This window comes from Trichosurus vulpecula, chromosome 3 (genome assembly GCF_011100635.1).
Source record: "Trichosurus vulpecula isolate mTriVul1 chromosome 3, mTriVul1.pri, whole genome shotgun sequence".
Taxonomy (NCBI): Eukaryota; Metazoa; Chordata; class Mammalia; order Diprotodontia; family Phalangeridae; genus Trichosurus; species Trichosurus vulpecula.
In genome coordinates this window covers 404768586-404792345 of record NC_050575.1, presented here as the reverse complement: position 1 = coordinate 404792345, position 23760 = coordinate 404768586, and the positions used below count along the sequence as shown (strand labels likewise).

The 23760-nt window shown below is 43.4% G+C and overlaps 1 protein-coding gene across 4 annotated transcripts in view; it reads left to right on the top strand.

The window, feature by feature from the left end:
- The window catches only part of REEP1 (receptor accessory protein 1), a 141097-nt gene that overhangs the window by 43368 nt on the left and 73969 nt on the right, over nucleotides 1-23760 (top strand). For all 4 annotated transcript variants that reach the window (XM_036751864.1, XM_036751863.1, XM_036751862.1 and 1 more), the window contains exon 2: nucleotides 18010-18082. In XM_036751864.1, coding sequence (XP_036607759.1) covers nucleotides 18010-18082 — 73 coding nt within the window. The remainder of the gene's footprint in view (nucleotides 1-18009; nucleotides 18083-23760) is intronic.

The window sequence follows — 23760 nt, the reverse complement described above, 5'->3', positions numbered from 1 at the left end:
TGTGGACAACCTCCAATTTAGGATTGAATGATTATTTTCCAAAAGTTCTTCTGTAAGTCAATTGCTTGGCACACACAATGCATTTCCCTTTAGAAACAATGTTGTCTGGGGTAGTTGGGTCCCCAGCCAACCCACAAAATGCCTGGATAGCCCATACTATTTCTAAAGCAGAAAAAGGCAACAAGCAGTCACTGCCAAATATCACAGTGTTTCTCTGGGGAATTGCTTTCAGAAGGCTAGCCCTGGCAGCTGACCACATACCTGCCCCCCTCCAGGCAGTGGGAGCAGGGCCTCCAAGAGTGCCAGACCACTGATAAAGGTTCCCATGGCAGGGGCTCTTGGAGGCGAGGGAGAGCCCAGGAACTGGGGATAAGGAGCTTTGGGACGCCAGGATCCTCCCTCCCCTCCCCTCAGCCTCCAAGTATTTCTTGGTCCAGGAGGGTTTCTTGGTAACCAACTGCCTTTCTTTTCTTTTTCTTCTCCTTGTGAGGGCTACGGTGATTGGCTCACCTCCCTCCCTTTCTAATGTTGCTATTATAATCCCCCTTTCCAGGGTTTCTTTCCTTTTGTGGCCCCATGAGGGAAAGAAAGCGACTGTGTGTGTGTGTGTGTGTGTGTGTGTGTGTGTGTGTGTGTGTGTGTTTTGGAGGAGATTTTCTTTTAGAAATTTAGAATTACTACTATTTTTAAAAATGGGGGAGGTCTGAGAGAAGTGTTAACACTTACCGTGAGCTGAAGCTTTGCTTAAATCTAGATAAACTATATATCCAGCATTCCTTGAATCTACCAGTCTAGCAACCCTGTTAAATAAGGAAATGAGGTTAGTCTGGCGTGACTGGTTCTTTTTGTCTCTGCCCCCAACAAAATATATTTAATCAAACAACATAGCAAAAGAAATGACTGGAAAGGATCTGCCCACCTGTGGATTAGGGGCACACATGCAGAGTACATACGCATGTCCAGAGGCCACATGTAGAAGATACACATGCAGGTGGGGCATGGAGCATCCACAAAGGGGGACCAAAGCAACTGCCATCCCCAAGGCTGCAGGGCTGTGAGTGTCCTCTGGAAGTGGGCACGACCCAGACTGTCACAGCAGATAATTAGTAATCTGCTAGGTATGGATAAGGTCCTACCTACCACTGCCCAACTAATCTTAAAAAGCTGTTTTCATCACACTTCTCTCTCATACTGGTCTAGTACAAAATGACTCACATTTATATAGGACATCTCAGAAGTCTATGACATACAGTGCAGTATATATTGTATGCTATGATGGCGTATATTATACATAAGTCTATTATATGCACTCTATATAACATATGTATGCTATGTCTAAGTTATCCTGCATAGGGTCTTAGAGTATCAAAGCACTTTGTTCACAACTACTCTGAGGGGATAGATAGATTGGTGTGCCCATTTTAAAGATGAAATAACTGAGGCTCGGAGAGGTTGTTGCTGTTGTTTAGTGGTTTTTCAATTGTGTCCAACTCTTTATGACACCATTTGGGGTTTTCTTAGCAGAGATAGTGGAGTGGTTTTCCATTTCCTTCTCCAGCTCATTTTACAGATAAGGAAACTGAGGCAAAGAGGGTGAAGTGACTTGCCCAGGGTTATACAGCTAGTACGTGTCTGAAGCTGGATTTGAACTCAGGAAAAGGGAGTCTTCCTGACTCTGGGTGCAGCACTCTATCCACTGCAGCGCCACCTATCTTTCAGTAAGTGTCAGAAGCAGGAATCAAACCCCGCTCTTTCTGATTACAAACAAAGCAGCCGAACCTCAGTTCTTCAGCACATTGTTGAAGGCGAAGGAAGCTGTTTTAGATCTCTTCCCTTTCCTCCCCACCCCAATATACACATCACATCTGTCACATGATAAGCAATTGTTGACTGATAAACATGTATTCGGGTCTATAATTCTACCATAAATAAAGAGCACACTTTTCTGAATAATTTGGAGGAATTTTTATGTAGGTCTGGCAAGGATATTTCTACTAATACATGTTATTTTCTTTCTTTTTTTGGTTAAAACTTTTAAAATTTTAAACTTAAATATAAAATGAGAAAAGAAAAACATTACCATGTACATAGCAGACCATAAGAGAGAATTCACTATAAAAAAAATAAATTTCTATTTCAAGAAAACCTATATGATAAAGACTACACATTGTTTTCAAAGCTGCCCAGCTTTTATTTGCTTCCTCATTGGTTTTCTTATGTTCTCTGCTATGCACTTTTTACTACAGTTAAGTGTGGATATTTATATTTCTATATATATACACATAGATATCTATAAATGTGCACATATATACACATTCACATATCTGTAGGACTGTACTATGCTTATTTCCCCCTGTCACCTATTTCTCTGGAGGTGGGTAGTATCTCCCTTCATAGGTCCAGGTCCTTCCATGTTTTTCTAAATCAACCAACTTATCATGTCCTACACCACAGCAATATTCCAAACTAATCACATCCAATCTGAGAAATTATCTATGAAAGTTTTTTCCCCAATTTTCTGCATTCCTTCTATTCTTGGCTCCATGTTTTATTTATATATTATTTATTTATATAAGATTACTCAAAATAATCAAAATTATCCTTTTTATACTTCAACAATGCTTTCTCTTATAATATACAGGGTAAATCAGAGATAATCGACCTGTTTAAGGTCAGATACTGCTGAATTGACTTCCTTTACATCTTTTTTCTTGGTTTCTTTGAAGTTCTTGACCTTTTGCTCTTCCAAATGAACTTTTTTATTTTTTCTAACTCAGTAAAATATTTAGTGATTTAATTGGGATGACATTGCATAAATAGATTAGATAGGTAAAATTGTCATTTTAAAAATTATATTGGCTTTACCTACCCATGAACAATAAATATTACTTCAATTATTTAGATCTGAGTTTATTTGCGTAAAAAATGCCTATGTTTATGTTCGTACAGTTCCTGTGTCTGTTTTGGTAGGTATTTTATACTGTCTAGGTATTTTAAATAGTTTAAAACAATAGTGAATAATATTGCCAACACAGTGTAGTTTTTCTGGTTTTCACTTTTGATTAAATCTATTTTAACTTTAACTTTGTCTGAGATCATGATTACTATCCCTGCTTTTTACATAATAAGTTCTACTCCTGACCTTTATTTTATCTTTGTGTGTGTCTCTCATTTTTATATTGTTTCCTGAAAGCAACATATTGTTGAATTCACATTTTTAATCTGCTATCTGTTTCTGTATTATGGGTAAAATGTTAATTTCTTTCCAGCTTCTTGTTCCTGACTTTTCTACATCCTTTTCTCCCTACTGTGGCAAAGGGAGAAAAAGAAACATTACAGCTAAATCAGATATCTCTGTGATTAAAAACCCAAACTTTCCATGACTTTTTCCCCCAATCACTTGACCCTATTTCAGTATAGAACTAAAATGGTTCTTCCTCATTCTCCTTCAAGTTGGGAGCTGTCCGCTGGGTATAACTTGTTGAAATGATTATCTAAGCATTTTGCAACTTTGTCTCTTAGCTAAGTTTCCCTGACTACCTGTAGCAACCCGCAGTTCAAAGCCTTCCTCAGGACTGATTGATAAAAAAGGGCACCAACGGCAGGTGCTCTGGCATTTTTTTTTTTTAAGATTGCTGGGGAATGTTTGTAGCCTGGAGCTCTTTTCTGGAATGTAGCTCAAGACTGTGCCTCGTGTACCTTGGAGGGGGGACTCATTAGGAAGAAATGCCAGGTGTGCTTGAAAATCCAAGGCTGGTGACTGAAGGAAAGAAAGCTTTCCTTTGAGATACACCGGGAAACTACTACCTTAGGGGGATTATCCTAAGTCACTCTGAAGCAAAAGTGTTTTGGTGGATCAGGACCCTGACTCTTTGCAAGGCATAAGGTAGAAAGGATAAAGGAGAGAGCATTGTACATAATAGGGCTCAATAACTTTGTAAATGAGCCCCCAAATTTTGGAGTAAGACCTACCTTATTTGGTTTTCAAGGGGAGAAAAACCACACAAGGGGGAAAAAATAAAGCAAGTTGCTGAAGGTATGGTTTTTTGGCTTCTGCATTCAGGCTGAAACCAAAATCAATCAATCAACATTTATTGAGCACCTACTATGTGCCAGCTACTGTGCTAAGCCCTAGGGATACAAAAAGAGTCAAAAGACAGTCCCTGCCCTCAAGGAGCTTACAGTCCAATAGGGGAGACAACAAGCAAATATATGCAAACTATATATGGGATAAATAGGAAATAATTAGCAGAGTGAGGGCACTGGAATCAAGAGGGGTTGGGGAAGGCTTCCTGTAGGAGGTGGGATTTTAGCTGCACTTAAACAAGAGTTGCTCAGGGTCTTGTTGTTGTTCATCCTTCCTTCTTGATTTAGGGCTTCCCCAGAAAGGCTCAGGGAGAGAGAGATGAGCATTTTTGGCCAGTCATCTTTGGTCCTTCTATAGAATTAATTGAAGCCCTGGTGGTTGGTAAGGCCTCCCCTGCCCCAGCCTCTCTTTCTTTTCAGCTGCTTCCTATTTACTGACCCTCTCCCTCCCTCCCTCCCTCCCTCCCTCTCAGTTCTGTTTGTTCTGGGTGGGGATCCCAGGCCTAAGCTGGAGCTGGTTTAGTGTTGGCTGAGAAGCCCAAGTAGATTGTGGACATCCAGGGGTAGGGGGTGGGGCCTCTCCATATTGCACTGTCAGGCGCTCCCCTTGCTATCTCTTTTCAAGAGGCAAGACTAGGCAATTGAACAAGTATTCATTAAGCTCTTACTATGTAGTAGGTAGGCAGCTAGGTGGAACAGTGGGTAGAATGCTGGGCCTACCTAGAGTCAGGAAGACCTGAGTTTAAACCTGGCCTCAGATACTGACTAGCTGTGTGACCCTGGGCAAGTCATTTAACCCTGTTTGCCTCAGTTTCCTCATCTGTAAAGTGAGCCGGAGAAGGAAATGGCAAACCCTTCCAATACCTTTGCCAAGAAAACTCCAAATGGACGCACAAAGAGTCAGAAATACCTGAAAAAAACTAAACAACAACAAATAAGGTTATCAATCCTTATATGTATAGTATATCCAAACCCACTTCCTTTCTCTTCAATACTTAGATTACCTTCTCATCTCCACCCTTTATGCATGCATTCATTCCCAAGTGGTAGCAGCTGGGTGGCCTGGTGGATAGAATGCTGGACCTGGAGTTGGGAAGACCTGAGTTCAAATATGACCTCAGACATTTACTAGCTGTGTGACCCTGGGCAAGTCACTTAATCCTGTTTGCCTTAGTTTCCTCATCTGGAAAATGAGCTGGAGAAGGAAATGGCAAACCACTCCAGTATCTTTGCCAAGAAAACCCCAATTGGGGTCACAAAGAGTTGCCATGACTGAAAAAGACCGAACAACAAAATCTATTTATTTACATGTCAACTCCTCCATTAGAATGTTAGCTCCTTGAGGACGGGGTTTCTCAGTGCCTGGCACACAATAGCACTGGATAAATGACTGTTGACTGACTTCCTGACTGACCACACATGTTTAGCAGTTGGGGGGCGGGGGTGGAGATCCTCATTCAGGTATGGATTGGTGGTCTCAGAGGTCATTGGTGTCCCTTCCAAGTCTAAAATTCCATGGTTCAAGCTGTAAGCCTAAGCTCTATTTTGGCCAACTGTGAACATGGGCAGGTAAGAAGCAAGCTCCCTTCTGTCGTTTGGGGTAAGGTTGGGTTAATGGCACCAGGCACCGTGAGGAAATTGTGATGTGCTGTTGGAAGTTGGCAAGCCGGGGCTGAGCTTGTCACAGAGGATGCAGATGGGGCATTCTTGTTCAGATCCCTGTGAGCTACTCCTTCTAGCTCCGACTTGCTGGGATCTAAGATTGGGAATTCACCCAGGCTTGGGATTGGGTGCCTGAGGCCTGACTTTCTGGGCATCAAACTTGAGGCTGGCTGCTTGAGAGAGCTCTGCTACATAGCAGCTGCCCCTAGAAGACTCAGGTGTAGACAGACAAATGGCAGTTAATATTAATATTACTGTTATTATTACTGCTTGTGGACAGTTATGGCCAGGTTAATTTAGGCATAGACTACATCAAATTGTGGCATAGGAGACACAGCATTGGCCTTGGAGTCAGGGAGATCTGGTTTCAAATTGTCCCTCTGTGCTTATTAGCTGTGTGACTCAGGACAAATCAGGTCGAGCTACTAAGCTTGCTATGTGTCAGGCTAAGTGCCTACAAGAGATACAAATACAAGAAAAAGGAAACAGGCCCTGCCTGCGAGGAGCTTATACTCTAATGGGGAAGACAACACACAAGAGATATATAGTCCCTAGCTGGAGGGAGGGAAGGGAGAGAAGGTACCTGTAGGGGGGCTCGTGGCAGAGTCCGGAGAGTCAGAGCAGAGCTGGGAGAGGAATGAAAGATGGATGGAGGTCCTGGGAGGAACCCACCAATGGGAGAAAGGGCCTGCAGAGTTGGAGGAATGTTCCAAGAAGAGAAGGCCACAGGGGATGAGGAAACTTCCAAGGTGAGAGGGCAGCTGGGGCATGGTGGCAGTGTTACCAGAGAGTCAGAATTTCTGTGTGCCTCAGTTTCCTGATCCGTACAATGAAGGGGTTAGTCCAGAAGACTTCTAAGGTCTTTTCCAGTTCTGAACCGATGATTCTTTGATCCTTCAAGAATGGAAAAAGTCAGTCCAGATCATCATCATCGTCATCACAGAAATAACTAATGTTCTCCCACTGAATCCTCACAACCACTGTGTCAGTAGGTAGAATGACTATAGCTAGCCTCTTTTAAAGACGGGAAGACTGAGGCTCGGGAGTCACATGAAATCAAGTGAGGGATGTGCATTTCTCACTTTTCAAGCCTTAAAGTCCTATATCAATGTAGTTGAACTCTAAATTGAGTTCTCCTCTAGCAGAAGATAAGATCAGATTCCTGATGAATTGGGCACTGGACTTGGAATTAGGAAGACCTGGGTTCAAATCCCACCTTAGGTGGTTCCTAGCTGATCAAATTACCTTCTCTGTGCCTCATTTTCCTCTTCTATAAAATGAGAGGGTTCAACTCACTGGCCTTTAAGACCCCCTTCCACTTAAAAATCTGTAATTGGTTCATATCAAAGGCAGGAGAATTTAGGAGTTTGCTGGGATTTAAGTTCAAGGTTGGAATAGGGTAAGGCCTGAGAAGCAGACTACCCACAGAGAGATGGTTGCCAGGGCCCATCCCCTGGTGCTTCTTTCTCAGTCAGGCTTACCTTAGATGAACATCCCACCTCCCCACTGGGCCCTGACAGAGATGAGACACCAGCTTCCCAGAGCAGCAGGCTGAGCGAAGGCCATCTCTACCCCGTCCCTTCCACCCCCAGGTAGGCACCTGGCATCCCTATTAATAGGAGACTACAGATGATTTTAGGCACAACCCAAATATTTCCCTCAGGAGACACTGAAAGCAAATGTCCCAGCCACACTGACCTACTTGGTTTTCCCTGGACACAACACTCCCATCTCCTGACTGTGCCATCACACAGACTGTCCCCCATGCCTGGAATGTTCTTCCTTCTTACCTCAGTCTTTCAGAGCCTCTTGTTTCCTTCAAGGCCACATCCTACATGAAGCCTTCCCTGATCCTTGTCAGAACTGCCCTCCCCTCATTACTTTGTACATATTTCCTATTTGCTTCCTGTTTCCTAATAACAGAATGTCAGCTCTTTGAGGTCACTGGGGGGAGGAACTGTATGACTCTCCTAGTGACTGTCACCCTTGAGAGCCCCAGCTCAGACGGGACCGTTCTCTGGCTTGTTTGTGTTACACAGCACTCTCACACAGCATTGGTGAAGCCAAGGGCCCAGAGGTTCTGATCTCATGGAAACCAAAGCTCCAGGGGTTTGCTCGTCCCTGTCTCTGTCACCTGAGCTGTATACACAGTCAGGATTCCCCCAGTTCACATCTCTTTAGCTAACTTAGCTCAGTGTTGGTGTCTGCCCTCAAAACCTCCTGACTTGGGGTTCCCAGGAACACAGTCCCTCAATATTTAGGAACCCAGAGCACCCAGCTGAGACAGTCTGATCTTCTCTCTCTATTTCTGACATATGCCCAGTGTTTTTCCTGCTTAGAGGGGGCAGAAGTAGCCTATTTCTTCATAAGATCAGAGATTGAAAACTGGAAGGGCCATTAGAGTCCAACTTTATAATTTTACAAATGAGGAAACTGAGGCCCAGCGAGTCTAAATAACTTGCTTGGACAGGGTCACACAGCTAGTAAGTGTCTGAAGCAGGATTTGAACTCAGGTCTTTCTGACTCTAAGGCCAGCGTTCTGTCCACTGCATGACCTAGACCCCTTTTTAGTGACCTACCCTGAAGATTCTTAAATGTTACCAAAGTATGCCTGCTAGGGTCCTCCAAGCACCCTGGAGACCAAAGGCCTCAGGGTTTCCACACATACTGAAATAATACACCTTGTGCTTCGAGCTCTTCTGAAGACTAATCCAAGCTTGTTGTTGCAAATAATTTATGTTGCACACATTTGCAGAGTAGGTGTCTCATTGAAACTGGTTGGGTCGGTCTAACCATTTCATCTGAGTAGGATGTGAGTTCCTGGTGGACAGAGATTATCTTTCTTGTTTGTGTTTCCAGTGCCTGGCACACAGAAGGTACTTAATGATGGGAGGTCAGTCAACAAATATTTAAATGCCTACTGCATGCCAGGCACTGTGCTAAGAATTTTATAAACAGCATCTCATTTGTTCCTCAGCAACCTTGAGATGTTGTACAGGAGGGCTGGATGTCTGATTCATTGCACAGGGAATTCCCTGATGAGCACTCTCCCTCTACCAATTCGAGATGGCTTCTTCTCAGAAATTTCTAGTCTTTGGGCTGCTAGGGGCACTAAGAGGTAAAAATGACTTGTCCAGGGTCACACAGCCAGGATGTGTCAGAGGAAGGACTTGAACCCAGGACTTCCTGGTTCTGAAGGTGACTCTCCATCCACCATGCTGTTAGCTTTCTAACATACAACCAAAATGCATGGGGTGACCAGAGGACTAGCGCCTCTGGTGTGACGGCTGCTGAGGGCAGTTCATTCACCTCTGATATTCATCTGTCCCCAAACTCTCACTGTAGCTCTAAGAAGCTGTAGCATGTGCAGTGTCCACACTGCAGGAAACCATCTTGGCAGATGGGCTAAACCAGGCTGACGGTAACCAACAGGCCGCAAACCCATCGGGGAGTTAGGGGGATACTACCCCAAGCATGTGAAGACTTCCCCTGCAGAATGGGCAGAGGAGAACAATTTGCTCCAACGGCCATGAAGGCAGCTGAAGCAGGTGCTGCGGAGCCCTTAGAGCTTGGTCAGGCATCGGAGATACCAAGGTCATCCACTGCACCCTGGGCCATCCGCTGCTGTCCTGGCTTTTGGCTTGCTCATGGACTTCCACGATTCTGGAAGAGAGAGTGAGGCTGACGACTTTGTGCGACTCTGCCTCACTTAAATCCAGTTCCATCACAATCCAGACATCACCTGTGATGTCTTTGGTCTTCTTGGGTGAACAACAGTAGACGGGGGAGGGGAGGTCACCCAGAATGCTTTCTGGAGGAAGTTATGCCGGGGCTGAGCTTTAATGACAGATGAGGATTTTGGGGAGAGATAACCTTGCAGCGATTCATGTAGCAGTGGGCTCCTAATACTTGCCCTACCAACCTCGTAGGGTAGTTGTGTGGAAGACACTTTGTGAACTCACCATCGCTGTAGAAATCTAAATAATGCCAATTGGGAGTCCCTGGGCTTCCCCATCCCAAATGAGAGAGAGAAAGAAAGATAAATAGGGGGAGAGAAAGCTGAGACCTTTAAGAGAATGGCGCCCCTAAAGACAGGAATGATGCAGCCATTAGAACAGGGAGCTGTTTATAGCTGGCACTCTACCAGGAAAGAGAGAAGGCTCCAGAAAGAAAGGAAATGGAAGTCATTGGCAGGAAGGGGTCTCAGGGGCCATCTTATCCAATGCCTTCATTTCACAAATGGGGAAACTGAGACGCAGAGAAGTTAGTTTGCCCAATAGGACTTCAGAAGCCATCTAGTCTAACCCCTTCATTTTATAAATGAGGAAATTGAGATCAAGTGACTTAGCTAAGGTCATATGATTTGGATTTGAACTGAGATCCTCTGATTCCTGTGGCAGGTAGGTGGCGCAGTAGATAGAGGTCCAGGCCTGGAGTCAGGAAAACCTGAGTTCAAATTTGACCCCAGACACTTAACTAGCTGTGTGACCCTGGGCAAGTCATTTAATCCTGTTTGCCTCAGTTTCCTCATCTATAAAATGATCTGGAGAAGGAAATGGCAAACCACTCCAGTATTTCTTCCAAGAAAACCCCAGATAGGGTCATGAAGAGTTGGACGTGACTGAAACAACTGAACAACAACCTTTGACTCCAGTCACATTGACTTTCCGCCATATCCTTCCCACCCCCTCCTGCCTGGTCAAGCCACGTGTAAATCACCTTCCCACTTTCTTGCCAAAATCTTTTGCATTCCAAATTCAATGCCAGATTTGGTAGCCCTTGAGCCTCCTTTTAAAAGACAGTCTGATTTGAATCAAGAAGGTCCCTTTTAGCTACAGCAAAGTGCCTTCTCAAGCCATGGTAGACCGAATACTCTTGGCAGAGCTGGAAGTCTTATGGGTGTGCAGGCATGTATATGAGGAGGGATAGAAACACACAGCCTTGGGAATCTTTTAACAATGAAAATAGTGCCAAACAGTAAAGCAGGCAAATTCCCAACACCTCACTGGAGAGGAAATGAGATAATAGGTGTGAAAGCAGGCAGGTCAGGAGCCAAGAAGAAATGGACTGAAATCCATTCAAGGAGCTCCGGATGACTACTTCAGGTTCTGATCTTGTAATCCCAGAGAGTCATATATTCATTCTTTGGGTTTGTTTACCCTTCTCTTCCCAGATCCAATTATTTAAGGAGGCCGTGTTTGTTTCGATCTAGAATACTGGCACCAAGAAGCTCTCCCTCTTGTCTGCTCCACTGCCATTTGCCTGACTAACTAAGGATATTTCTGTTATCTTCATGAACAGGCTGCTTCCTCTTTACTTCATTTCTGTTCAGACATGGGTTGGACAAAGTGGCCTTTGAAATCCCTCCCAACAGTGAGATGCGGGGCTTTGTTAAAATGTTCATGGTAGTCAGTTCTGCTGCTTATCCTACAACATGGAAGGTCCAAAGTAATGATGGCAGTAACAATAATTTATTGTTCGGTCATTTCTCAGTTGTGTCTGACACCACTCTGGCTTTTCTTGGCAGAGATCCTGGAGGGGTTTGCCATTTCCTTCTACAACTCGTTTTACAGATGAGGAAGCTGAGGCAGACAGGGTGACGTGACTCACCCAGGGTCACACAGCTATTTAATGTGTGAGGCTGTATTTGAACTTAGGAAAATGAGTCTTCCTGACTCCAGGCCCAGCACTCTATCCACTGTGCCACCTGATGATGATGATGCTGCTGCTGCTGAGGATGATAATGGTGATATTAGTAGTAGTAATAATAATAAGGATGTTAGCTAGCATTTATCTAGGGCTTTAAGGTTTGCAAAGTGCTTTACAAATATATTGTCTTATCCTTGTGACCATGCTGGGAGGAAGGTGCCATTATCTCCATTTTACAGATGGGTAAACTGAAGCAGACAGAGGTTAAGTGTCTTACCCAGGTCACACAGCTGGGAAGTGTCTGAGGATGAATTCGAACTTAGGTCTGTCTCCCTTAGGTCCAGCATCTAGAACCACAATGCATAACTACAGCCCTCAAGGAGAGCATAGACTAGGCATTCATTAAACTTCATACCTCCTGGCTTCTATTTCCTCATCTACCAGTCATTTTTCACATTTTAATTTCATTTTTTTAGTTAACAAAATATGTATATATATATATATATATATATATATTTTTTTTTTTTTTTTTTCCTCCCTCTCACCTTGCCTCCCACTGGAAAAAAAAAAGTCAGGTCTTCCTAATTCTAACACCCTCTCTACTCCAATTGCCTCATGCATGATCCATAAATAATTTTATTTTTGGCTTTGATTCTCGAAGTCACATTTGACCGTGGGTGTGCCTGGTGTTCACAAATAAGATAATCAGGCTACCTTGAGAAAGTAGTAATCCACAATGGATAGTGGGTTGGGCTTAGAGTGAAGACCACTGGGGTTGGACACTGGCTTTGTGGCAGTGGCTAAGTCAGCCTTTGTGATCCTCAGTTTTTTCATCTGTAAAGTGAGGATAAGGTTACCTTTACCAACAGAAAGGGTCTTGACTCTGGGGCCAGAGGACCTGGGTTCAAATCCTGCCTCCGACCTTGGGCAAGCCATTTAATGTCATTGGCCCTGAGTCTCCTTATCTATAAAATGAGAGGATTGGCCTCTGAAAGTGGATAGATGGATGGATGGGTGGGTAGATAGATAGATAGATGGATAGATGGATGTGTGGATATATGGATGGGTGGGTGTTTAGATATATGGGTAGATGGATGAGTAGCTAGATGGATAGGTAGATGGATAGATGGATGGGTGGGTGAGTGGATAGATGGATGAGTGGGTGGGTAGATGAATGGGCAGATGAATAGATGGTTGGGGAGATAGATAGATAGACAGATAGATAGATAGATAGATTGAACCAGAACTTGAACCCCGGTCCTCTGACTCCAATTCTCCTCAAACATTAATGTGTCCCCTCTGCCTCCCTTTTCTCTCTCACCTCTGAAATGGAGAAATCCTCAGGGCTTTTCATGTATATCAATATTTTAGAGATTCTGTAAACAAAAGACCCAGTCACTTCTGCTGTGAACACATGCTGTCAAAACAGAGATAACTCATGGGAGGACATCCCATGTGAGGCTGCAAAAATAAGTGTGAAAGAATAACAGGGAAATGAGGTCAAGGCCAGGGCTCCTGTCTCAGGCTTGAACTCACTGGTTTTGCTCTGGCCTCCCCTAGTTTTCATGGAATGCTGTTGTTCATGAAATTTCAGAAAGCCCAAATTCATTTGTTTGTTGGTATTAAAGGTGGGTTTTCCACTGGCCCCTGTTCATCTAGGCTGGCCTCCTGGAGTCAGGAAAGAGGCTGAAAAAACACTTGGACAAAGATGAGCTGTTCTCTGCTCCTGCCAAAGAGCTGGGATGTGGGGAGCGCTCTTCTGGAGCCTCCATGGGTTCCAGGGTTCTGCTGAGGAAGCATGGCATGGCCCAGTGGCCATTGTGTTCTCCATCCTGGTGTGACTTGGCTACACTCAGATGATGAGAGTGTCCTCTAGAAAGGGGAGGGTCCCCAGTACCCTTCTCATTGCCCCTCTGGCTCCTTGTTCTCCTTGATCTTTGATATACCTTACTTTGGGAAATTATGTTAAAACAACAATAATACCAATAACTCACATTTACATAGGACCGTGCACTTTACATCCTCAAACAACGCTGTGGGCAGTATATGTTACTGTTATGCCCATTTTTTGAGATGAGGTTAGAAAAATTAAGGTCATACAACTAATAAATGCCTGAGGCAGAATTTGAGCCTGGGTCTTCCTGACCCCAGCTCAAGCATTCTATTCACCACGCCATGAAGATTACAATGAAGAAGGACTGGCCTTAAGTCAGAGGACCTGGCCTCTGATGCTTACTATCTGGGTGACCGCTTCACCTGCCTGTGGCTCGGTTTCCTCAGCCATAAAAGAAGGGATTGGACTAGATAGCCTCGGCGGTCCCTCCGAGCTCTAGATCTACGATCCTATGAGGAAATTAAGTGGTTTGTCTAGGGTCACACAGATAACAAGTGGCAGAGCTGGGATTTGAACCTTTGACTCCAAATCCAGTACTCTCTCTGCTTCACTCAGTCAAAGTGTCAAAGGAGCAAGAGGAAAAGGCTAGATTGAACATCTGCTTCACGCTGACCTTCAGCCAGTTCAAGGCAATTTTTATTATTAAGGACCTACTATGTACAAAGCTTACCTTATTAAGTACCTCCTATGTGCAAAACATTTGCAGGAGACTATTATTATTGTCTTATTATTAGGACTTTGATATTAGATACCTACTGCGTGCAAAGCACTTACACTAGACTTTATTATTATTATTATTATTAGTATCTTATCAAGTACCTCCTATGTGCAAAACATTTGCAGGAGACTATTATTATTGTCTTGTTATTAGGACTTTTGATATTACTTATAAGTACCTACTGTGTGCAAAGCACTTACACTAGAGTCTAGTGTAGTCCTTTTATAAGGAGATTTATTCTGCAAAGTTTGGATTCAGTCAAAGGGCAACACTTGAGGACCTAGGGGGCCATGTGAGGCCACAGGTTCCCCACCCCTTCACTAGATTCTATTATTATTATTATTGTCTTATTATTAAGACTTCCATTATTAAGTACCTACTGTGTGCAAAGCACTTGCAGAAGATTATCATTGTTAAGTCTTTTATTAGGATTTTTGTTATTAAGTGCCTACTATGTGCTAGGTGGCACAATGCACTGGGCTTGGAATCAGAAAGAGTCATCTTACTACATTCAAATCTGACCTCAGACACTTATTGGCTGTGTGACCTTGAGTGAGTCACTTAACCTTGTTTGCCTCAGTTTCCTTATCTGTAAAATGAGCTAGAAAAAGAAGTGCCAAACTACTTTGGAATCTGTGCCAAGAAAACCCCAAAATGGGTCACAGAGAATTGGATACAACTGAAAAATGACTTAACAGCATGTGTGAAGCTGTCTTAGACTATGCTCTAGGGATACAAGAAGAAGACAGTTCCTGCCGTCAAGAGACTTACACTTTACTGTGGGTGGGAGGATACAGCATTTATAAAAATAAGCATGATACAAGGAAATTTGAGGAAGAAAAGAACAGTGGTGGTGGGGAAAGATCACAAAGGTCTTGGGGAGGAAGCTGAGCCTTGAAAGAAGACTGAGATGAGCAGGGAGGACATTCCTGGCTTGGGGGACAGATGCACACATGTTGGAGCTGTCTATGGTGCTGAACTGCACATACATGAATGGGATGCTTCCTAACTTGTCTTCCCACCTCTGCTCCCCTTCCTTCCTCAGGCTGTCAGGCAGAACTACTCTCTGTAAAGATCTAACCTTGCCACTCCTGTGTTTAAAATTCTGTTCCTAGCCAAACCAAGTCTGTAGAATCTTGTATCCAGGGCTAGCGGGGACCTCCTCACATCGCAGGTGAGGGAACCAAGGTCTAGAAGGGACCGCCAAGGACATCTAGTTCAACTCCCTCACACTGCCTGTGTGCAAACTGAGTGAGACCAAGGAAAGCTAAGGAACTTGCCTAGGACCTCCCAGCTAGTAAGCATCAGAGGTGGAATTTGAACCCAGGTCCTGACTCCAGAGCCAGTGGTCTTTTTACTGTACTTCCCACCCTCCCTGAGACAAGTTCAGTCACTTCTTGGTTATAAAGCACCACCCTACAAGCCAATCCCAGGGTCAGCTTGTGTCCCATAGACATACCCTCCATTTCCCTGGTTCTATGTTCATGCTGACCAATTCTTTATTTTTTATTTTTTAGTTATTCGTGTAAAACATTTCCATATTAGTCTTTGTTCAAGAAGACTCAAAAGAAAAAAATTAAAGAAAGTGACAAATAGCGTGCTCCAGTCTGTATTCAGTCAATATCAGTTTTTTCTCTGGAGGCAGATAGTATGCTTCATCATCAGTCCTTTGGGATTGTCTTGGATCACTGCATTCCTGAAATTAGCTTAGTCACTCACAGTTCTCCATCATGCAGCACTGCTGCTATTGTATACAACATTCTCCAGTTTTCTCTGTTCACTTCTCCATGGATCAGTTCATGTCCAAGTTTTTCTGAAACCACCCAGCTTGTCATTTCTTATAGCACAGTCATATTCCATTACAATCGTATGCCACAGCTTGTTTAGCCATTCCCCAATGGATGGACACCCCTTTGATTTCCAATTCTTAGCCACCACAAAGAGCTGCTATAAATATTTTTGTATAAATAGGTCCTTTTCCCTTTTTTGGATGTCTTTGGGATATAGATCTAGCAGTTGACCCATCCTTTAAAGACCTGGTCAAATGCCACCTCCTCTATGAAACCTTCCATGATTACGCTTATTAAAGTCCCTTGCCACCCTCCTCACTCATAGCACTCTATTTCACAAGTCTCAAATAAACATATCAAGTCTTTTCTTCTCTGTTGCGTTTATCTGTGTATGTACTTTTTAATCCCTTTACTAGATTATAAGCTCTGAGAGGGCAGGGACCAAGTATGAGCTGAACCAGGGCCTAACCACTCTTCTCTATTCACGATTGGTACATAATTGTTGAATTGAGTTAATTTAACATTTATTAGACACCACAGGCTTCCTCAGGTCTGTGATCTCTTTGCCATGGGTACTCTTCCCAGCTGTGCAGATTACAATGCCTTTACCCACCTCTTCTCCTGGACAGCTCTTGTCTGTGTCTTTTTGTAAACCCTCCACCTACTGGCCCCCAGTAAAATGTTGGGTTGGACTAGATGACCCGAAGTCCCTTCTGCTAGCTCTAGATGGATGCCATGGTGCCTGGCTTCTAGCTTTGTTCAGTGTTTTCTTGGCAGAAGAAGCGCTGATGTTTCTAAGGTGGGAGAGGCTGGGTGTTCACCCCACCCCCTCAGAAGCATTCCAGCTAGTGACACATGGTGAGGGCAGCGCTGATATTCCAGGGAGTGAAAGCATGTGTTAGCCGTAGCTTCTGGTTGGGATTTTTTGACCGTGCCTTGGCAGCAAATGCTAGTGAGCCCCCGGGGAGTTGGGTCAGGGCAGTAGCAACTGCCTGGGATTAACTGGGTCTGTCTTGACCATCAGCTGGTTATGGTCACTCTAATTTTGCATTTTGACTGGCCTATTGCTGCTTCCCATCCTTGACATTCTCTGTCCCACCCCTGTGCCTGTTCCCCATTCCTGTAATGCTCTGCTTTCCTGCCTGCTGGAACCCCTAGGGTCATTCCAGAGTCAGCTCAAGGGCTATAGGAGGCCTTTTGTTAATTTCTTGTTGCTGACACCCCCATTAATCACCAATCAATCAATCAGCAAGTATTTATTAAACCACAGTATACCATGGGCCAGGGGCAGCTGGGTGGCGCAGTGGGTAGAGTACTGAACCTGGAGTCATGAAGATGAGTCTTCCTGAGTTCAAATCTGGCCTTAGACACTTACTAACTATGTGACCCTGGACAAGTCACTTCACCCTGTTTGCCTCAGTTTCCCCATCTGCAAAATGAGCTGGAGAAGGAAATGGCAAACCACTCCAGTATCTTTTTCCAGAAAACCCCAAATGGGGTCATGAAGAGTTGGACATGACTGAACAACCACTACGTGCCAGACACTGTGTTATATAAATAAATATATTTTGCATATATTTAACTATGTACATATTGCCTACCCCAGGAAAATATCAATTCCTTGAGGGTGGAAATAGTTCGATTTTTTGTCTTTGTAGGCATCACAGCTAATAACAACTAACATTTACATAGAACTTTGAGGTTTGTAAAGCACTTCATGTTTGTCATTTCATTGCATCCTCCAAACATCCCTTTGGAATAGGTGTTCTTATTGTCTCCAGTTTACAGATGAGGAAACTGAGGCAGAGAGCGGATAAGTGTCTTGGCCAGGGTCACACAGCTGGAAAGGGTCTGAGGCAGGATTTGAACTCAGAGGTCTTGACCCCAAGTCTAACACTGGGCCTAGAGCTTGGCACATGTGGGTGCTTAATTAGCGCTTATTGAAGGGATCACTGTTGACCTGGTGGACTCTCCTGTACCCCACAAGTTTTCACATACGTTAACACCTTAGGTATAACACAGGCTTGTTGGGAGGCTCACACTTTGTGAAAAACACTTGGCACACCTTAGAACATCTTACATAAAATAGGAGGTGTTGTCCATCTCAGTCCTGGTTATCGCTCTGCCCCAGGAGGAGAAAGGAAACATCATCCCTGGGGAAGGACCAACAGAATTCACCTGCCTTCTCTTTTGTTTCTCTCTTCCCCCAGGCTCCTGTTTGGCACCCTTTATCCCGCATATTATTCCTACAAGGCAGTAAAGTCGAAGGACATTAAAGAATACGTAAGTAACGCTGTTTTTTAGCTGGGTTTTCTGGGGGTGCTGTGGGCCAGGGGCTGGCTGGGCTTAGGATGGGGGAGAGAGGGAAGAGAACCATTGGCAGGCAGTGAGCTCTACCGAGGTGGGAGTGAGCCTGTTATTGGCTGTGTGACTTTCTGTAGATAAATCACTTAACATCTCTGGCCTCCGTTTCATCCCCTCGTGTGAATTTTTTTTCCTGAACTTCACACAGTCCTTGCCTGGTGATTCCTTGGTGGATCAGAGGCTGCTGGGTTTGGGGCTGTGGCTCAGCTCCCCCACAATCCTTCAGGATATTCACTCAATCATGCCCAGCTCTTAGCTCTAGGGCAGGGCCCTGGCACTGGTATAACCAGCCCCCTCCTGGGAGAGGTCTGGCTTCAAGGGGGAGGACCACCAGCTGTAGGCCTCTTTGTTAAGTGGGGAGGGAAGGGAAATTCTCCCCATAAGTTGGAAATCAGGCCTAGGGCATAAGAGAAAGGGGTGAGAGAGATCCTCTGGTCCTGAGGATTCTTTTGATATTGAGGGCCTTCTGATGGGGAAACTCTACCAGCCCAGGTCTGCCCTTGCTCTGCCATTTATAGCCCAGAGCAGAGATTCTAGTCTCTGACCTAGGGACTGGATCGGGCTCCAGAACAAACTGCAGGCAACCTCTACTGTCGTAGGGAGAACCCATCGTGCTGACTCCCCCAGGCTTAGCAGAGTCTGCAGCCACATGCTCATGACACTTACTGGCTTTGTGACCCTGAGATGCTCTGACCTCAGTTTCCTCATCTGTAAATTGGGGATAATAGCAGCACCTGCCTCACCAGGCTCTTGAGAGAATCAGATGAGATAATATATGTGATATAAAGTGCATTATAAACCTTATGGCACTATGTAAATGCTAGCTAACATTATCAATATTTTTAATTATTAATAATTCTGTTAATAATAGCTTTTAAAATAGTACTTTAAGGTTTGCAACGTGCTTATGAATATCTCACTTATTATTGTTGTATTATTATTACTGATACCTAGACAATGTCATAGAGTAGTTGACTTGCCACCCAGAAGACTTGAATTCAAATCTCCCCTCTAACAGCTAGATATGTGACTTTGGGTGAGTTGATTACATCTAAGGATCAGTGTTCTTATCTATAAAAATGGGGGTGATCAGTAGCTCCTACTTCACAGGGCCATTGTGAGACTCCAATGAGATCATATGTTCAATATAAAGCACCTTTCAAACCCCATCAGCAGGGGTCTCCCCACAACCTGAAGCCAGGTAGGGAGCGGGGGCAGGGATTATATCAGGAAGGAAAGACTGTGTGGAGATGCTTCTTTTTGTACTAGGCTGTCATGGTGCCTATGTTTTAATATTAATTTTAATTATTTTAATTACTTTTAATATTAGTTTATTTAATATTAATTCCTTGGGGCCTGAAGGTTCTGTTTAAAGGAGTCACCTCTTACATGTTAGCATATCCTGGGAAAGTAACACCTTAAGCAAACATCTTAGGTTATTAATAATCATCTTACCTGGATTAATTTTTCTACAGTGACAGCTGGCCCTGTGAAATCTGGATACATTCTTTTAAATATTAAATTATAATTTAAATTATACATAAATTATAAATATTAAATTAAAATATAACATCATTCGCCTGTACCCAACCCCACCTGGTTGCCTTCTCTCAGTTACAGAGGCTGAGAATGTTGTGATCCCATTGGTTATTGGAAGCAGAACCAAAGGTCAATAGGTTAGACACTCCTGTATATGGAGACATTTTCCCAGTTTCCTCCCAGATCCTCAAGTGCGACATGGGGAATCCCAGCTAGACCTAGGCTCCAGGAATAGGGGAGATGGTTGTTCTTCGTTCTAGATTGTGATCTGGATGGGAAATCAACTTTCCCAGCTTCCCCTCCCAGTGGGTGTCATCTCAGCTAGCAGCTGAGGCAGGCAGCCTTGGGTGTTTTCTCCTTAGGGATAGGCTAACTTCCCCCTGAGTTGCCTTCCTGGCTCCAGGCTTCCCAGGAGTCTTATGCTATGCTGCCTTGTCTTCAAGGTGGCCCCAGTCCTGGGTTCTGCATCCCTTCTCCATCCCCTTCCCCCAGCTGCTCCTTTCTCTCGCCCCAGAAGTCTGGAAGACAGGAAGAAGACCCCATCCCCTTAGAAAAAGTGTCCCTTTATCCTGTGGTATGGCTTGGGATCGGGACTAAATGAAGGGTGGGAGGGGTAATGCATTTTCCATGCCAGGATCATTAGAAATGACTTTGTCAGTCTCATCTCTCTCCATGAATGATCTCCTGGGACCCAAGAAAAGACCATTCAAGGAGATAAACAGGGCAAGCAGGGGCACAGGTTACCCCTCTGTGATGAAACAGGGCATCCCAAGCCCTGCCTCTACTTGCCTTGGGTAGCTCTTTGATACCAGCATCTGAGGATCAACAAGAGACGACTGTGTATTCCAAACCAGCTTCTCCTCCTCATCTGGGCCTTTGCTCCTTCCTTCTCGTAGAATGGAAGCTCCTTGAGGGCAGGGACTAGTTTACTTTGGTCTTTGTAACATCAATGTCTCACACAGAGGAGGTGCTTAATAAATGCTTGTTAATTGAATTTAAGATCTTTAAATGTTGGGTTGCTTTATCTTTTATATTTGTTTCCCCGGTAGAAGGGATAAAAGTAGAGTTCCTGGCCCACAGTAGGTACATAATAAATGCTTGTTAATTGAATTTAAGATGTTTAAATGTTGGGTTGCTTTATCTTTCATATTTGTATCCTCAGTAGAAGGGAACAAGTAGAGTTCTTGGCACATGGTAGGTGCTAAATAAATGCTTGCTGATTGAATTTAAGTTCTATGAGAGTAGAGGTTGTTTCAGTCTTTGTATTTGTGTCCCCAGCACCTAGCTCAGTATCTCACACATAGTAGACACTTAATAAGTGCTTTTTGATTGAATATAAACTCCTTGAGAGTAGGGATCTTTCAGTTTTAAAATTTGTATCCCTAATATCTAGCACAGTGCTTGCACACAGTAGGCACTTAATAAATGTTTGTTGATTGAATATAAGTTTTATGAGAATAGGAGTTGTTTCAGTCTTTGTGTTTGTGTCCCCAGCACCTAGCTCAGGCCTTGGCACATAGTAGGCCCTTAATAAATGCTTGTTGTTTAATTGATCTACAAAATAAAAATAATTATTCTCTCTACTTCAGAGAGGGCACCTCAAAAAATTGCTTTATAAGGGATTTAGACATGGGACTCGTTGTTTTCTGATGGTCCTAGCTTCCACCCACATAGACTGGACCTACCAAGGTCAAATTTAAGACCCAATCATTTTTGTTGTTGGGGGATGGACTCTGGGGGCATGAAACTCTAAGTATAAAGTATTTGGTCTTGATTGTCTTGGCACAAAGTTAAGATCTTTCACATTCTCTCGTGGCACATCCTGCTTCCTTTTGCTTTCTTGTTAGCCATGGAGTAATTGAGGAACTGTATCTTTCTGAGGATGGGCCTCATGGCGGGCAGGACATAGGCCCTGCATAGGGTAGGTCCTTTTTCCCCTCAGCTATGTGGGCAAACAACCTTCGATGAATGATTCCAACTCATCCTGACTTATAAGCCAGGATGCAGGGATGTGTACAGTTGCTACGTAAACTGGCTCGTTGTGTTCGCTGGTCAGCGTGTCCTCTTCCCAGGAGGGAAATTGACTTGAAAACTGAGATGAGATGGGAAATCTTTTAAATATGGAATCGGACCATTGGGAATTGCAAGGTCTTAAGTGATCTTCAAGTTGTGATGGCTCAGTGCACCCCTACCTACTGAAACTATGTGAACTAAGTGAACCAGATAGGATTTTAACAAAGATTCATTAAGATTCTACCTTGTGAAGGGCATTTTGGCAGATGCTTACAGATAGGCCAAAAGGTTCTAAACCCCATATACAAATATATTTATAAAATTATTGTCAAATAATAAAATAAAATTATACAAATATATAATGATATGTTATTATAGAAATAAATTACAATTTATAAATTACTATAAAATTTAAAATCTTTGCATATAATTATATATAATTTTCCCTCACACTTTTTCCTCCTCTGTGTCTTTGGCTGCTTGGTGCCCTACTTCTCCTTCACCTCCAGGTTGAGGCAAGTCAACAAGAATTTATTAAGTGCTTACTACATTCAAGTCATTGGGCTAAGAGCTAGAACTGCTACTATCCTTCAAGGTTTCTCCTGATTTCTCCCAAGTTGTTTCTGCTCTCTTTAAATCACTTGTATATGCTTTGTATTTACTTGTCTGCTGCTGTTGTATTCCCTCTTCATTCCCACTAGAATGTAAGCTCTTTGGGGGCAGGGGCTATTTTGCTTTTTACCTTTGTATCCAATGCGCCTAATACTGTTGCGTGGTCTGTAATGGATGCTCAGTAAATGTGGTTGAATTAATGCCTATGCATATTAATAGATGATAAAACCTTAATACAGTAACCGCTCCAAGATGGTGGTTGCTATTTTGAGCCTGAGAAAAAACCTAAACATCATTTGATTTTTATGAGGCATTAATATCCTTCAGGTCTGACACCTGGTAAAAGGGATTAGCTTTGTCCTGCTTGGCCTCAGAGGGCAGAACCGGGACAGGACAGGTGGACGTTACAGAGAAGTAATTTTAGCTTTGACGTCCTTCCTAAGGCCTAGAGCTGCCTCAGAGTAGAAAGGCTTGTCTCAAGGTCAACAGCTCCCCTCAGCAGAGGGCCCATGACTGCTCATTCTGTAGTCAATACAGGGGGTGCTTATTCAGATAGGGGTTGGAGTAGATGACCTCTGAGGCCCTTCCATCTCTGAGCTTTTGGTAATGGCTAAGTAGTTATTTCATATAGCTTTTATTTACTTTGTATTATTAAATATATTAAGTACCTTGCATTTATACTTTATCTAATATATATTATATATACACATATAATATATATCTATATAAAATCTGGTTTTTCTTTCCCTTCCCTTCTTCGTATTTTCCCTCTTTTACCCTTCCCTCCTTTTCCCTTTCCTTCTCTACCTCCCCTTGTGCAACTTAATAGCCCTACCAGGGATTCTGTGTCATGGGCCTCTTTGTTAATCTGGTGAAGCCTATGGATCCTTGTTCAGAATAATATTTTTAAATGCAGAATTACCAAAGAAACCAATTTTATTGAGATAGATAGATAGATAGATTAGATGGATAGATAGACAGACAGATAGATAGATAAGACAGATAGAGGAATTGACAGATAGATTAGACAGATAGATAGACAGACAGACAGACAGATAGAGGAATGGATAGATAGATTAGACGGATAGATAGACAGATGGGCAGACAGACAGACAGATGGATAGATAGATAAGACAGAGGGATAGATAGATAAGACAGAGGGATAGATAGATAGATGAATGGATAGATAGATTAGATAGATGAATGGATGGATAGATAGATAAATAGACAGATAGATTGGATAGAGATAGACAGATAGATGGATGGATGGATGGATGATGGATATATTAGACAGATAGATGGATGGATAGATAGATAGATAGATAGATAGATAGATAGATAGACAGATTTTTTTAAGGTTCATGGGCCCCAAGTAACCAAGCTTTGTCTTAGAGGCTTCCTGGATGAAAAGAAAAACTAAGTGACATTCTCAG